At 42.6% G+C, this 16,633-nt stretch overlaps 3 protein-coding genes across 4 annotated transcripts; 2 read left to right on the forward strand and 1 right to left on the reverse strand.

Moving 5' to 3' along the window:
• Positions 1 to 1,638: 1,638 nt before the first annotated feature.
• mettl18 (methyltransferase 18, RPL3 N3-histidine) lies at positions 1,639 to 4,687 on the reverse strand. The gene is made up of 2 exons (XM_079280039.1): positions 4,523 to 4,687; positions 1,639 to 2,757 (listed from the first exon to the last, which is right to left on the reverse strand). Exons 1-2 carry the CDS (start codon positions 4,625 to 4,627, stop codon positions 1,795 to 1,797), a joined length of 1,068 nt encoding a protein of 355 aa, XP_079136165.1. The 5' UTR covers positions 4,628 to 4,687; the 3' UTR covers positions 1,639 to 1,794.
• An 861-nt stretch (positions 4,688 to 5,548) lies between these two features.
• Positions 5,549 to 8,983, forward strand: zdhhc16a (zDHHC palmitoyltransferase 16a). Of its 2 annotated transcripts, XM_079280815.1 has the most exons (11): positions 5,549 to 5,613; positions 6,065 to 6,322; positions 6,441 to 6,635; positions 6,725 to 6,813; positions 6,952 to 6,980; positions 7,062 to 7,195; positions 7,407 to 7,490; positions 7,575 to 7,660; positions 8,091 to 8,214; positions 8,358 to 8,428; positions 8,526 to 8,983. In XM_079280815.1, exons 1-11 carry the CDS (start codon positions 5,578 to 5,580, stop codon positions 8,626 to 8,628), a joined length of 1,209 nt encoding a protein of 402 aa, XP_079136941.1. In that variant the 5' UTR covers positions 5,549 to 5,577; the 3' UTR covers positions 8,629 to 8,983. The 2 variants fall into 2 exon arrangements, with proteins under 2 accessions (XP_079136941.1, XP_079136942.1); XM_079280816.1 differs by lacking the exon at positions 7,407 to 7,490.
• Positions 8,984 to 10,707: 1,724 nt separating this feature from the next.
• On the forward strand, positions 10,708 to 16,629 carry ubtd1a (ubiquitin domain containing 1a; the record flags this gene model as incomplete). The annotated part of the gene is made up of 5 exons (XM_079280183.1): positions 10,708 to 10,759; positions 11,151 to 11,237; positions 15,299 to 15,526; positions 16,014 to 16,199; positions 16,415 to 16,629. The coding sequence occupies 5 exons, from the start codon at positions 10,708 to 10,710 to the stop codon at positions 16,627 to 16,629; spliced, it is 768 nt and encodes a 255-aa protein (XP_079136309.1).
• Positions 16,630 to 16,633: the final 4 nt, after the last annotated feature.

The following is a 16,633-nucleotide window of genomic DNA, read 5'->3' on the forward strand; positions in this document are numbered from 1 at the left end:
CCATGTTATAACCGCAGCAAGTCTCTCAGCACTAAATCAACACATACAGTCAGCCCTCCCTCCCCGGTTCACCTGCGTGTTCTGCTCACTCTCCCACGTCCTCCAAGCCCCGAGGAAGGATACGACATACTGCTTGACATTCAGAGCGAAGCACCTTAAATACCCCCCACCTTTCACATCACCCATCAGTCACCCTCCCTCCTCGCTATCTGTTTTTCATACGCTCCCTCCGTTCGGTAAGCCTGACAGTCACTTCCCAGTAAGAAGGAAACAGTGGGAGGGGTGAACAGCACGCCCCCTCACAGTGAATCAACACATAATAGTTTCTGAGGAAAACCATCTGACTGGCCCTGCCCCCTGTTCCCATAAAGTAAGCAGGGTAAAGGCTGTGTCTACTCGAGGAACCAGGAATTCCCCCACAGGCCATAAACAGCTGTCGAGATGAGAGACGATGACGAGGCAGACACACTGGAAGTTTGCTGGCCTGGCATATGCAAACAGAAACCCGTGTTTGGTGTTTTGTGTGTGCGTAATAGAGAAATAGTCTTTTAACAATACAACATATTTACATATGTACGTGGAAATTCTATCCACACACGGTGGGTGTTGAAATGTCATGTTTGACATGGTGACACTATGTTTCCTAGAAAAGTGTTTTTTTTAATCTTCAAATAACTAGTATTTGTCAGGGCAGTGTGTGCTAGCTGCGTCATGGGCTTGATTATGATGAGATTGATTCGTGTGAATATTTGTGTAGCTGGAGTCATTTATTCAGGTGAGGTCTGATAGGGGTGTATACAAAAGCACAGCCTTCCTAAAATAACTTTGTTTGCTCTCTGGCCTTGGTCAAACATGATGCGATACTGATGGTGTTCAATCAGCCGGACATGACAGGACTGGGTCAGCAGGGTAAAACCACAGTTGTTGAACAAGCCAGCTGACAGTAACACACCAGTTTCGTTGGTCACTGACCCTGTGACAGCCCTCTGAAGTCCTCGTCACCAACACGAGAAACTAGTCTGAATTTCATGCACACTTCCTCAGAAAAAAAAGCCCTGTCCGAATAATTACATTGATTTCCTTGATCTGGACAAAGAGGGGATTCCACACGGTGTTGGGAAAAATTACTGCATAGTTCCCTTCCTCTACTTGGATGCGTTTTTGCACGTATTTCCTGGCTGTCAGTACTCGTGCCAATGTGCCGTGACCTTTTGTTTTGCAATGGAGCACACCCAGATTACGTAGTGACATTAACTGATGCTTAAAAACCCCCACAGAATCAAGAGGAGCCACTACTTAAATAAGAGGTACAGAGACCCCATAGAGTCCCACCAATGATGTGCAGTGACTTCAGAATCCACTTTCAAACTCGATCCTTGGGCTGGTAGGATAAGTTGCAATTGACATTTTGTGCCGGACTTCAGAAACAAGCCTGGCTTTCATGCTGCTGTTTGAACGCTGGGGAAATCACTTGCAAAGGTCACTGAGCCCATTTCCTTTCTTTTCTCCCCATGCATCTAAAGACCACTAACAGCCCCTTTTAACTGCACTTCACTTACTGTCAGACATATTCAAATTTCTATATAGGAAGTGAGAGAAGGTATAGGTAACAAAAGACCAAATCGGAGATGAGACAGCATATTTTATTCCAGCTCTTCCTTGTCTTACCACAGTTGCTCTTACATACAACTTGCAAACAAATAGAAAAAAAATCCTGATATTTTTTATTGTGTTTGACTGTGCAGAGCGTCAGTTATTACATGACCAAAACTGCGTATGTCAAACCCAGCTGCTTCACTTCTTTGCCATTCTAAAACGAAGGACGACTACGTGTCTCTGAAGTCCTTCTTCACTGTCCCACAGGTGATCCAAAGAGAAAACACCCCTCTGCTCCACAAACGTCTCAAACAGGTGCAGTCCACCACCGACACCGAAGTAGTGGGATTTGGTGGCGAGGTAGACGAGCCCATCTGGGGCAAGCAGTGTGTGGAGGGTCTCGTGTAGCGCTGGGTAGTATGCCGTGTTGTAGATAGTCTCTGAAGTGAATATAATGTCATATTTGGGTTGTGGGTCCTCCTTTTTAACCAAAGCAAGAAACATGCTCCAGTCGCCGGAGAAGAACCGACACTTGGCTCGTGAATGGTGCTGGGATAGGTCTGCGGCTCTTTTCTTAGGTGGTGGGCTGCCGTCTTTTACCTCTTGTTTCCCCTTCTTTTTACAACCGTCTTCCTCCTGTACTTTCCCCGTGCCCCGCCCTTCTTTGTCATATTCACTGTATACTTCATCCTCCTCCTCTTGGCAGTTTAGTATTACATTTGGCACTGTGAGCTGCTCAATAACTGTACTGTTATAATCTTGGAAGTGGATCTGCCTGGCTCCTCTATGCAGAGCCAATATCCCCAACAGGCCGGCACCGCAGCCCAAATCCAAAACAGCCTTCCCCCCGAAGGTCTCTCCGTCTTTCTCCAGCAGCTCCAGAAGGTCGTAAGTGCACTCCCACACCTTCAGCCCGCCCTCGTACATGCCGGAGATGAGGTCGGACTTCTGCTCCACGGTGCGAGAGAGAATCTCCTCCTCGTCCTCTCGCTCCGAGGCAGTCTTTTCAAAAACGGTCTCATTAAGGAAGTGAAGAAGGGGGAGAGTTCCTATGGTAACCGTTTCAGTGACAGCATCCCTGAGGAGGAGCTGTGGGTCAGCGAGTGGAAGGTGCTCTTTGGCCTCTTTTACTGGCTCTGCTGGTTTGGCGTCATCCTCCATCTGGAAGATATAAAGCAGTGTGCATGGTTAAAGACCAACTGCATTCCCTCAGCTACATATGCGCCTAATGGCTCCGTGAAAATACAGGATTATGGGGCTTTTGGGTCTTCATACGGATTTCATAGGAATTGTGGAGGTCATGAATATGATGCCAAGTCTGGATGTGAAAACACCACGAACATGTAAGAACTTGGATTTAAACAAATCTATGACAGTGCAGTGTTGATTGTATGTTAATCGGTTTATAATGATGCTACAGTATATCTACCTATTGAGTCGATAAAATATGTGCTCTACAAATAAACACTGGTTGCCCGGTTGATGAACTTACATGAGACTGTTACAAATACGCCACGTCATCCACCGTGTGACTGCAACACTGTTTGCAAAGATCATGTGTGAATCGGTCGGTCAAACTGTCCATTTTGTCACAACCACCAGAGCACAACAGTGTAGATAAAATGCCTGGAGAGCTTTTCTTTTAACATTCCTCTGATCTTTGGTGTCAGAGTAACAACTCATACAGTCGTCTATCAGTATGAATGTAGGATTTCCGCTGTGACTGTTTATCGACGGTGCAGATGTCAAGGCTTATAGGCAAGGGGTTTGCCACCTACACTCTCTTGCAGATGCACACCTAATTTCATTTCAATTTTTATTGTTAATTGTGATGGAATGATACAGAGGAAATGACTCAATTAAATATTCTGCATATATCTATACAGTGCGAGTGTGTTCATGAGGGGGTGTGTCCTTGCCGTTTTCTATCTGAACTCAATACTGCAAAATCAAATATCTAAAATGTGTCATTACCATACATAATTAGCCTAGCACATTAATTCATTTAAATGGAGAAAAGGATTACGGTAGTTTCAGGATTATTTTTCTTCCTTGTGGAACAATCCGTCGACAGAGAAATATTTTGAAACTGTCAACATCAGAAATCTACGGAGTTGGTTTCCAGCCTAAGCATCTTTTTAAAGTGAATTTCGCGATACTTTTTTTGTAAAAACCTTCCCGTTATTTGGAACAGGTAGCCTACTTTCGGACTACAGGAATAAAATGCTCTCTTCCTGGACCTGTGTAGTTGGTCGGGCCGGTTAGCATCATAGCTAGGCTAACGTTAAGCACAGACTGGTTTAGCTACGACCTAGAAGGGCATAGCCAATCAGACAGGGAGAAGGGGCGGGTTGTAAGAGCGCCAGTTGTCTATACAGCCAATCATAATGCGTGACGCATGTGGAAAGGCGGGACATAAGCCGATCTGGCAGACAAGCCCGTGATTGGCCAAATAAAAAATGATTGACAGAGGCACAGAGAGTCAAAGTACACGTCAATATTTTCTTTCCCAAATATGTTTTATGTCATTTTAGGTAGTTATTACAACGCTTATAGAGTTGTAAGAGTTCATTTTCATGTTTAATTTAAGGTAGCAGCTCGGTGACTCACGCCATGTGGCCGTGCTCGGCTCGTGAGTGACTCGGGTTGGTGTGTGGGCGTGACCTCGAGACCGTGGCTCAAGACACCGCCACTGGTACAGTGTGGAAGGAATTGGAGACGAGTAGTCTGTCCATCTATAAAGTATAAGTAGTCTTGGGACATAGCTATATATGGTCCATTTCCCCCTTATCCAGCCCTCATAAAAGTATACGTCATCTTTCTTTAATAACGACCATATCGATGCCAACACGTGTCATAATTCCTGCCTGACAGCTTTGAGTAACTTAACTTAGACCACATGTATTAGTGAGCTAACGTTACTCACATATTTAGCGGTATTATCTTTCTTTCCATGTTGCAGTTCATTTCCATCCACGTCGTCCGGGCTTGTTGATTGTGCCGGAACGTCGAAGTTAAAACAAAATGACATGATGACTGACAACCCAGCACACCGTTAGCTTGAGGTTGGAAGGTTTGTGTCCCCGCTTACTGTGGGCTCCACATGGCGAGCGAGTGGGTCGAGTGTAGCTCTAGCTCTACATGTGAGAACTACAAGTCCCAGGATTCTGAGAATTATAGTAAACGACACGCAGCGTGTCACCTTTCTAATAATATAAAGTGACCGTTTCAGAAGCATACAACATAGGATATTCAGATATATACAGGTACAATTATGTCGTATCTATCTGTCTGAAATGTCATAATGTATTCCTGACTCAGACTACCATGATGCCTTTCGCCGCGATTCTGGCGCATGCGCACTAACTCCGGATCAGGATCCAGATTTTGCTCTTCTTCGCTGACGTTTCGCGATAAACTCGTGTTTGCTTCCTTTTGAAAATGTCGATGGGAGGGGTGGTTTCGGCAGCTTTCTTGCGTTTATAGAAAAGTGAGTATTTCCTTCAAATCCATCTGTAATATTATTGAACATAAGAACGCAGCACACAGTGTTTGGACAGGAAAACACTGGACGACGGGACAAACAAAAGGGAGTTTGAAGCGTTAGGATTCTATAAGACTGTTCACAGCCAATGTGCATTATGGACAGATTATATGTTTCCGATTTCATGAGGCGATAGTTTACCTAATTGCCTGCAATGGTCTGTAAATAGGCTAGCATTGCCTGATGCTGTGAAGCTGAATGTTGCTGCTGCTGATAAGTGTCAACTGTACTTCAGGCCACTCGGGTGGCTGCAAAACCTCCGCTCAGACTGCACCCTGTCTGGAATGCTGCAAAGCAACTAACGAGAGGCTTTGGGCATATCTACCAGCCAGCCCTTTATTCATACATGTTCGTTTGTTACCTCTATATCTCTATTTGATTCGCAAGCGAATGCTCTGGCTTGTTCATCTCGCGACACCGTTACATAGATCTACCTGATGAGGTTTAAGTGTAAATTGGCACAGACGGATACGGTGAGTTTTAAAAACAACTCGGCTCCCAAAACATCCAAGTTGACCGGCTTCCAAATTCAGCGTTTGGTAAATTTGACTTGATACACTCGATAAGAGGTGACAGGCTTTGGCAACTACTGTAAATCAATTAATAATTCTAATAATGTTTCAAGTTTAAATGCAAACTATTGTCCGTTTACAGCTTCTTATCTGTGAGGTTTTGTGGTTGTTTGTGAAACTAAAAAAGCACATTGGGTTGTAGGAAATGGACATTTGTCACTATTTTTCTTGTTTTAATAGACCAAACAATTTATTGATTAATCAAAATCAAGATGATGTGATAATTGCAGCCATACAATGGACATAATTCCTTACCATGTCCTTTTTGTTTTATATAGATTTATTATACATGCGGTTTGCTGTATTTTTTTGTACCTTTTTCATTACATTGTTTCTTTATTGTTCCTCAAAGGTCCGTGCATATCATAGATGCAGAATGCGGTGGTGTCCCAGCTCAAGCCTCCACCTGCTGCGGTGTGTGCGGTTCAGGTCCTGTACCAGGAGAGGAAGGACCACACTGCCTTTGTGGATTAGGACAATATGGGCGTACATGAGACTGCTGGTGCAGTCACTGTACTTCAGCTCCCTCACAGACTCCGATGTGGTTTTCGACTCGGTCTTTGAACCGGTGTTTTGGACTGTGGACTATGTCACACGCTGGTTCGGCGCGGTGAGTGTGTGTGTGTGTGTGTGTGTGTGTGTGTGTGTGTGTGTGTGTTGAGGCTTTGATTAGTTCCAGGAGTTTCCAAGTTCTTCTCTGAAGAAGGCTCTCTGTGTTTGTCCTGCAGGTGTTTGTTTGTCTGGTGGTGATACTGACGAGCTCCATTTTGGCAATATGCTATCTGATCCTAATGCCTATGGTCTTCACCACATACTCTCTTCCGTGGATTGCTTGGCACGTTTGTTATGGACACTGGAACATCGTCATGATTGTTTTCCACTACTACAAGGCCACTAAGACGTCCCCTGGGTACCCCCCTACAGTAAGACAGAGCCACCAAAAAGCTTACTAGTCTGGTTTTGATTTGAATTCACATTTATTAATGCAATGAAAATTCCCTCTTTCAATCAGGAAAAAAATGACAGTCCGTTTGTGGCGGTCTGCAAAAAATGCATCATTCCCAAACCAGCAAGAACACACCACTGTGGTATCTGTAACAGGTGAGTCAGTGTCGTTTTTCTTCTCTTCTGGTGTTTCCTTAAGTGATGAGTGGTTTGTCAATCTGATGTGAACACACAAGGAAAACCTCGCAAAATTGTTTCAAGTACCAGACTGAATATTTATTTTTGTCTTTGCAGGTGCATTCTGAAAATGGACCATCATTGTCGTATCCTTTTGTGCTAACATTATTTCATTTTTTTTATGTGACTGAGAAAAGATGGTTGTTTCCTTAATGTCAGCACCTCAGCCTGGCTGAATAACTGCGTGGGCCATTTAAACCACCGTTATTTCTTCTCCTTCTGCGTCGCACTGTCCATAGGCTGTGTCTACTGTAGCATCAGTGGCAGAAACCTGTTCCTAGATGCATACAATGCCATTGAGGTGAGAAGCTCAGACTCACACCACACTGTTCGACTGCCGTTGCCTTTGGCACTGTTTGGAGTTTTGTCCTTGTTAGACTTTTTGGGTGTTATTATATATACTTTTCCTCCATGTCTGGTGTCTTTCTCTGCTGGGTTTTACTAATGCTTACTCACACTGCCTTGTTTCTGTCTTTAACACTCGGGTTTGTGTATGCGGGCTGTTCCATTAGCGCTTCAAACATCTGGATGTGGAAAAGTCAGGGGTACCAGTAACTGGGATGGGTGTTCTCATAGGGCTCCTCCCCCCTGGCCAGGTACAGTCTCAAAAGTACACACACGATAATATAAGCGTATGTGTTATCTGTTAGTTATGTAATATGTTTTGTTTTTTTGTCCAGACCAACTATCAGACACCTGCACCTCCATACACCTTTAAGGACAAGATGGTTCATAAGAGCATCATCTACATGTGGGTGCTGACCAGGTAAAATATACAAGTCCATATTACAAACTAATTCAAAGCAGGCTTTGTGTTTGTAGTGTGCTCACACTGGAACAATTACACAAGTATACTCAAACAAAGTATGCATACTAAGTCGCAAAAATGTTTGAGCATGCTGTTGATTGACACTGTTGCTCCACAATGAAATGCACAAAGGAAATGCAGGAGCTGCTCATAGCTGCAAAAACAGTGTAGCATTGTGGATGGTGGTGAAGCAGCTCCAGCTTGAGCTCAGTAAACAAACAAGTGTATGAAATGTTGGGGAAAACCATCATTACGCCTTTCATCACTTCCTCTTAGAACAAGACATCATCAAACATTGTGTGCTATAGATTCCATACTGTCAGTATGTAGTAGAGAATTGTAACGTGGTGGTTGTCTCATTCAAATACAATGCATTTTGTTCCATTAGCACTGTGGCAGTGGCCCTGGGATCTCTGACTCTATGGCATGCAGTCCTCATATCCAGAGGAGAGACCAGCATCGAAAAACACGTTAACAGCAAAGAAACAAAGCGAATGGCAAACCGAGGACGGGTGAGCATGTTGAATATGTCAAATGTAAACATATTTCATGTTGTGTGAGCCACAAACTTTCAATGACAAGAAATTAGAGGGTTAAATGGCAATGAGAGTACTATGTTTTTAAATGCTCCGATTCTTTTTCTGTAACTGCTCAGGTTTACAGAAACCCTTTTAACTATGGCAGGCTGAATAACTGGAAGATCTTCTTGGGCGTGGAGAAGACAAGGTGTGTCTCTCTGATGTTAAATGATTTTCATGACCAGTGCTGCCTTGTATTTCCTGTAACCTGTTCTGCTTTATTTTTTTATTTTTTTTGTCTCTAGTCACTGGCTGACACGTGTTCTCCTTCCCTCTGGACACCCCCCACCTGGAGATGGTTTGAAATGGGACGCCTTCCCAGTTAAAAAGGACTTAATACCTGTATGACAGACTCGACTCGGGCATACTTGTAGCCTAATATCAGCAGTCTTTGCTGTGTCCAACTCACTCTGGTCATTTGATCATGGTTGGCTGTCAGGATGTCTACATTGTGGCTCCATACAGCTGAAGAAATTGGGACATATCAGCCTCCAATACCTCAAAAACTTGCAGTGACACTGCACATGGTTTGGTCTATATTTTTCACCACCGAAAAGGCAATGTGTCATGGATGGTTTGTTCTTTACTTACTCTTACAAACGGGTCTTACTTGACTCTGACCATTGTAAAACTGCAGTACCATGATAATGTGTTATTTATCTGTATTTTTTTACCTGTTAAGTTAATAAATCTTTATAAATTGCTTAATATTAATATTCAGTGATTACTAAAGATGTGCATTCACCATTTTTACACATACACAGATTGCATTATTGTCCATCAAACTCTAAATATTCACTGGCAGTTTTACAGGCACCTGTGCCCGACTAATCATGGTGTCAATCATGGTATTCAGTGCTCTTGTCCAGGATCACTTCACAACACTGAGCAGAGAAAATCCAGCTCCAGTGTTATGTCCTAGTGTTGCTTACGCAGACAGACACAGAGACATGCTGCTAGTAGGGGAGGATTAATTGAGATGCAGATTCATATGACCATATTCCATCAGAAACGAGCAGCCACAGTAGTGGCGATGCACAAAGATGAAAGCAAATTGAACATTTTCCTCCAATTTGAGCAGAAATCCTGCTGGTATTAAACTATTCCCAGGACATACATTTGATTTACTATTCTGCACTTAATGCAATTTGATAAGCAGATGAATGACGATCTTGTCACTTAAATTGTGAACGATGGAAAAAGAGATTTGCAGATTAAGGGATGACAACAGATTTCAGCCTGTTTCCAGCCCACTCTCTCCCTGCCACTGCTCATCACATCCCCACTCTGTCAGAAACAGACTACACACACTCGCACATGCGCGCACATAGACACAAACCTGTCAGTATTAAATCTCCCAGCAGATGTCAGTGTTCAACATGTCAAGTTTGATCAGAAGCTGCACTGAGTGGAAGGATAAGGATAATTGATAGTAACAATAATTTAGAAAACAATGGAATCATCCTTCAGGTTTCTTAAAGATTTTGTGTCAATTTGGTTTATATTATATCAATTCTGATGAGTAGGGCGCAGCAGCCTTTTTAAATAGTAATATTGAAACTGCATACTATTCATTTATTTGGACTGTTGGTACTTGCAGGTTGGTGTTACATATGGTTGTGACATGCTATGGTAAATGCTTATAGATTTACAATGGCCTAAGGTTAGGTTGAGCATAATGGTGCAAATATGTTTATACCTTCGGTATGTGCTGTTATGGTAAAACACCTGAACAAAGTCGGTGTTTTCATAAAGGTCAGCATCAAGTTGACATTCAATTGGCAACGGAGTGACTTTTCCTTACTGAGAGTACATCGATGAGATGCTTCATGAGCAATAGTCATGTATTTCTGCACACACACTTCAGGATTCTTTCTGTTTTTACCCTCACAAGCATGCTATAAATGTACATAGACTTATCAATGGACAGTATCGCCTATAGTTAACTGAATTGTTGTGTCTATTTAATTGGATGGGTTTTAGTTTTTTCAAGTCTATCGTAATTGCTGTTTAATTATTTAAAAGTTTGACTCGTTTGCAAACTGAAAAATCATTTCCAATTGCTTTATTATTGAGAGCGGGCATTTCTCAATCCCCGCTTTTATTCTGATGAGCTTGAAGGAAGCGGGATAGAGAACTTGCTGTAAACTGCGCATGCGTGGAGGCCGATAAGGATTTAATTCTAGACCTATGTTCTAGACCAGTGCCAACGGATTGCGTTAGTGAGCTGCATTTATTATGATTAGGGGGTACTACGGGAATTGATTGCTGTATATTTTTGGACACGCTGTTGAGACTTCCTGCAGGCTCTGCGGGGCCAGACTGCTCGTCAGCCCGCCAGCCCCGCACAGATATCAGCCTGTCAACCTGCTGACTCGCATCTCGCGTCGCCTTCAGGGTGATAACTTCACTTGGAAGCAAGTTCGGATGTGGCAAGCAAACTGCAGAAGAATGCATAATTTAGCAGACTGGATTTCCGGTAGGTAAAATGAAAAAAGACATAGCAAAAGGCCTGCGACTAATAAGACTGCATCCCATCAGAAGTAGTCTACATATTTTAAATTGCAAACGCTAACAATAATTGTTATCGTGTATAAACGCATTTGTGATTGGAAAAATCTGAGCAACGGCGGCATAAGGTTCAGGCGCGTGCCCCCGTCAGCTGGCAGTACACGTGACGTAAACATCGCAGCTTGTCTGACCTCACAGGAACAAGGAGTGCTGAGCTGTCATTATTCCCTGATGATGTTTTTCATATAAGGCAATTCATTTAACAGCGTTATTAACAGTTTATTTATCCGACGTGGTCAGATATGCATTTCAAGACATTTATATGGCAAATATCTTTTTCTCCTTGGTGTTGATCATAGGGACAGTGATGGGAGGCTGTGTGGGGAGGAGTACGATGGATGGACAAGGGAGTGCCCGAAGCTCGACAAGAAGCAAAAAACATGGAGGTAAGAAGCTGGAACACGTTGGACTGCAGCCTTGTGAATGCATTATAACACTGCTGCACAAATTGAAGTGATTTAAACATTTGTGATGACGTCCTTTAACCCGAAATTCATAATAAGACATTATTTGTATGCATTATTATTTTTTTGAGTGCTGTTGCAAGTGAGATGAAAGGACAATGAGTTTAAGAGAGCCTGCAAATATTCTAAAGGGCCTAGCCCTGTTCTATTATATTAGACTGTTATGTTGTTATAGCATAAGGTAAATGGCTTCTGTAATGCGTTCAAATGTTGTGTTATGCAATACCCATCCTATGTTACATGAAACACATAATTACGTCAGGACAGATTGTCAGAACAAGTACATTTTCATGAGAAGATACAATTCATGTATTTGTGAGGTGCAGGTTGGGGTTCCTACACCCCAGCTGTTGCAATGACGTGTTTCTCTGTCTGAGTGCTTCCTGTCTGTCTCGGGCGTTAAATACGTCAGGCCTCATGACTTAAGTCATTGTGTAATCTGTGCTGAGGACCTGCGCTGATTCAACAGTGTTACACACAAACACTGGTCAGCCCATTCCTTGTGGAAAGACGTGGCAGTGCACTCAGCTGGATTGTCATACATTATGCATGGGGCAGCAGTTGCCCGCACACAGAGTTTTCAGATCAAAGTTTGACCTACTTGGTGCATGTCTTGCCTCATGTCAACCTGCTGCGAAATGACATGACCTCACAGATCATGTTCACATGCTCAGACCTGCTTTCGTGAGACACAAACACAGAAGGCCTCTGTAATGAACTGGCTGGCTAGCTGTGGAAATGCAGCATCTGAGCGACAGATTTGCATTTATTCATATGAGCCTTCGCGAAGGAAAAACGATAATCTGCTGGGGTCAGTTCGCAGACGTACAGTAGCTCCTCCTGTAATGGTCTGACAAGGGTTTATTATCTGGTAATCAGGTTTAGCGTGTTGCCTTTGGGTATTTCTATCCTGTCTCCAAACAGAGCTGATTGGATTACGCCTAAAGAAGTAACCTGGTTAGGACACCAAACGTACTCTCACCTCAGTGAACTGATCCTGTGGTATTTTGGGGGGTTTTAAGTATTTATTATTAGAAGGGATGTAAGTGGAAGGAGTGTGGTCATTTCAAAATCAACTGTGGAAGTGTTACAACGGTTAACTGCGCTCTGAATCTGAGTCTGCACGTCGTGGCAAACTTGACCAGGTGGCTGCCTACCTGTTGCAACAAGCTGGTTGGACGCAGCAGGGCTGTCCTTTTCCTCGAGGATTGCTGTCTTTAGGTCATTCATGCGGACTTTTAACTGACTCACATCAACCCTCAGAGTAAGAACAGCCATGGGAGTACCCAACTCCAGGGAACACAACTACTATCAAGTGCCAAACGTACCCTTTAACATTTTGCTGAAAAGTAAGTACAGATTTTTGTGTTGGCTGAAACGTGTACTTTCATGTTTCCTGTTTTCACATGTGCGCTGTTGTGCCACATTTGTTCAGCCGTAATTTGTTTCTGGGGATTTTGTGTGTGTTGAGTTCAAATTGCCGGTGCTGTTGTTATTCTATGACTGTTTTTAGGGCAACAAATAATGTATACTGTAAATGTGAACAAAACAAATGGTTAAAAAATACATGAAAAACAAAAAGATCGACAGCATCCACATTGCTGCTTCTAACTGAAATGTATGCGTTCACAGAAAAGGGTACACTGGAGTCACTTTGATGGCGATGTGAGACAATCAATTCAGTTAGGGTTGCAGTGCTGATGTTTAGGAGATGTTTGCTTATTAACTTCAATGCTGATGTTTCTGAGTTGATGTTTTTTCCAGTATGTGTTCATCAATCCATCTGTGCTGTTTGTAAGCCACATGATGAACACTGAAATACTACCCCTATTACAACTACTAGTAGTGGTTATTAAAATAGTATACAGAAATAATGCAGCAATAATAATATCCATGAAATCACACTTTAGTTTACATGACAGAAGCTTTGTTGATTTCTGTTTTGGTATAATTTAGTTGGTCATTTTCCCATCCACCAGAAATGTTTAAAATTGAGGAAAATAAACTCTGCTGATCTGTACACTCACACTGCACAGTCAGGCTCACTGACTTACAACAGTAAGTCAAATATTTTTCAAATATTGTAACACAGAACCAAACCAAAAAAAGGTGCCCACAGTAATGTTTTATAACGAGCTCAAGTCAAGCATGTTTTGTTCAGTTGTGCTGTTGGCCATGTTCGTTCTGTCAAACGTCATGACTTGAAATGTAAGTTGACGTCACACAACGGATCAGAGCAACTTCAAATTACCTTCCAGTCTCTGTCAGTCAGGTTGCTTGTTAGGACTCCAGATAATATTTGCATTTGTTTGGCTGGCCTGTTCATGCAGTACTTTCCTGCCTGTCAACAATAACAAAAGTGGACTTGGAGACTAGAAACCCATGTTTATGCTGGATCAGTAGACATTATGGAATTGTCATTTACGTAACAAAAACGTTCATTTGATACTAAATCTGTGCCTTTTATTACTGATATGTAAACGAAAAGGTAAATGATAAAATGTGTAAATTGTGTACTTCTGAAAGAATGCATATGCAGGCACACATGTAAACAATACACCTTGTATATATCCAAACTGGCAACCTGAAGCTCATCTCTAAAGGTCACGGTGTGACATTTATCGTTATATGGTGGCCTGCATTATTAATGACATAGCAAACCATTAAATTCTGGAAAATGGCACCTCATGCCCATCCTAATTAACAGATGCAGACATTTACTCTAGCTCTGAAGCATGTCACATCAGAATATATACAGTATTTGATTGCAGTGAGGCTTAGTGGGATAATTGATTTGTGTTTATATTTCCTTGTGCTTTGTTTTTTTAGACTTGTAATAGTCTCTGAGTATTTCTGCTCGCTTTCATTGGTCAAAGAGCGCTCATCTCTCCAACCAATGCCTTCTGGGATAGGGGCAGATAAATCCTGTTGTGTTGCGTCTGATTACTGCCTATAATCCACTGTGTGTGTGTGTGTGTGTGTGTGTGTGTGTGTGTGCGTGTGCGTGCTTGTGTGTGAGTGCCTGCCAGTGCACACGTGTTACCAGCCACTGCAGTAATCCACAACGCTATAAATAATCACTTTGATTCTCCTCCCTCTTTGCAGCAAATGTACTTTCTTGGTATGCTGGTACAGTGGATATTACGTATACGGCACACCAGCATGTAAATACCTGTAGCAGGTGTATAAAGTTGCCGGGTTCATGTGTTGTCGGAGTTGTAACAAAGAGCATTTCCATGCATCATAGCACTTAGCGTTACTAAGCCTGTATAGCAAAGGAGACAGTGTTGAATATCACAGACGCAAGGGGGTGTACACACTGTGCGTTTTCAACTGCGGTTTTTACTAAAGATCCTTCAGTATGGTCTCAAGATGAGCCTCCTGTTTCTTGTCTGACCTCACTGGTGTTCATGACCAAATGTACACAAAACAATAATGTTGAAGTGCATTTGAAGCATTTATCGTCTAGAATGTATCTTGTATTATATCGGGAAATGTTTCTTCTCCTATAAATGATTTGTCTTTGTCAGTGATGATACTATGCTCTTGAAGTTCAAAGAGGTTAACATTTCAAATGTTTTTTTGTAATTTCTTTTGTCATGAATTATAGCACTGCTTAGGGAAATATATCAGTAACACATTTAAATTACACAAAATATTTCTTGAGACTCAAGCGTGCATGAGGTAATGGTAAAGATCTGAGTGAACCCGGCAACCTTCTCCAGGTTTCTCAGAACGTCACTACCAAATGAATGGTTTAACTGCCCTATAATCCTTTTACAGTAAGTCAGTTAGCTGCAGCCATCATGTCATTATGTTTATAAAGTTGCTGTAGTTTCTGCTACCTTTTTTAAAAAACAAAAAATTGTTTACATGACTGTCCAGCAATGCATAGCCCTTATGATATCGGGTTACAGTCTTTTTCATCGGTTCTTAGATTAGTCTTTATGTCAGATTGAACTCTGCCTTGCTTTTGCTTTCAGGACGTAATGAGCCCCTCAAGAAGGAGCGTCCAAAGTGGAAGAGTGAGTACCCGATGACTGAGGGCCAGCTGAGGAGTAAGAGGGATGAGTTTTGGGATACGGCTCCCGCCTTTGATGGACGAAAAGAGATCTGGGACGCACTCAGAGCAGCAGCCCTGGCTGCAGAGTGCAATGACCTGGAACTAGCACAGGCTATAGTGGATGGAGCCTGCATTACTCTGCCACACGGTATGAACACACACACACACACACACACACATACACGTACCCCCTTAGATGTGGAAATGTGATTCATCCAGCCATCAATTGTGAGCTGTAAATGTCCTGTAACTTCCGGCCCAAGTGCATAAACTCAATGTTCTGAAAATATCAAAGGACAGGTTTCAGAATGCCATGCATCAGTTGCTCAGAGATTACTGCTGTAATAGTTACATAATAGCCACAGTGCTACGTGACCTCTGTGAATGGATTGGTGCACAGAAAGCCATCGCAGAGTTAGGTGGAAAAAACACTCTGTTCTTGCATATTTATCTACTCACGCACAAGAGTGCTTTTGATTTTAAGCGTGTAGTTCAAGGACACTGGTTGATGTAAATATAATGTAAATGTGAACTTATGCTATCCGTGGTTTATTGGATTCGAGAAGGGGTTTATGTATGATGGTAGAAATATTTTTGGAAACAGGTGTTTATCTATTCTATTTGTTCTTATGCAGGTTCCCTCACAGAGAGTTATGATGAACTTGGCAACCGCTACCAGCTCCCGGCCTACACCTTAGCCCCGCCTGTCAACCTAATCTCTGAAACGTGCAGTGAGAGCAAAGTCTCTGACGCCGCACAAAAACAAGCTCAACCTCCTCCTTGTAGACAGGAGTTCCAGCTGCGGGTTCGATTGTCAACAGGTAAAAAAACCACCCAACATGGCCTATAGTATATATGTATAATATGACATTAAAATCGACATAACTACATGTTACACAGATTGCATGCATACGGCATTTCATCGCATCTTGACTCATCTAGACTGGGGACTAATTTAGAATTCATAGCTTTTCAGTGTCTCACAGTGTGTTCAGAAATATGCGTCAACTCTATTTATGCCTTGTTGTTTCCTTAGGAGAGGATGTGCGTCTGACCGCCAGCATGGCAGACTCCATCGCTGAGCTCAAGAAACAATTGGAAGAACAGGAAGAAATTGGCGTGACCCGCCAGAGGTGGTTCTTTTCCGGGAAGCTCCTGACTGACAAGACTCGTCTTCAAGACGCCAAGATCCAGAAGGACTTTGTCGTTCAAGTGATTGTCAATATGAACTCTCCAGTCATAGTTCACTGATGAG

Source organism: Melanostigma gelatinosum, assembly GCF_949748355.1.
Source record: "Melanostigma gelatinosum genome assembly, chromosome: 12".
In the NCBI taxonomy this organism is placed as follows: domain Eukaryota; kingdom Metazoa; phylum Chordata; class Actinopteri; order Perciformes; family Zoarcidae; genus Melanostigma; species Melanostigma gelatinosum.

Coding starts and splice junctions, on each gene's coding strand:
- mettl18 (XM_079280039.1), bottom strand. CDS start 4,627: ATGTCATTTTGTTTTAACTTCGACGTTCCGGCACAATCAACAAGCCCG. Junction 2,758..4,522: donor AAGATAATACCGCTAAATAT/GTGAGTAACGTT, acceptor TATATCTTCCAG/ATGGAGGATGACGCCAAACC.
- zdhhc16a (XM_079280815.1), top strand. CDS start 5,578: ATGAGGTTTAAGTGTAAATTGGCACAGACGGATACG. Junction 6,814..6,951: donor CACTGTGGTATCTGTAACAG/GTGAGTCAGTGT, acceptor TTGTCTTTGCAG/GTGCATTCTGAAAATGGACC. Junction 8,429..8,525: donor TTGGGCGTGGAGAAGACAAG/GTGTGTCTCTCT, acceptor TTTTGTCTCTAG/TCACTGGCTGACACGTGTTC.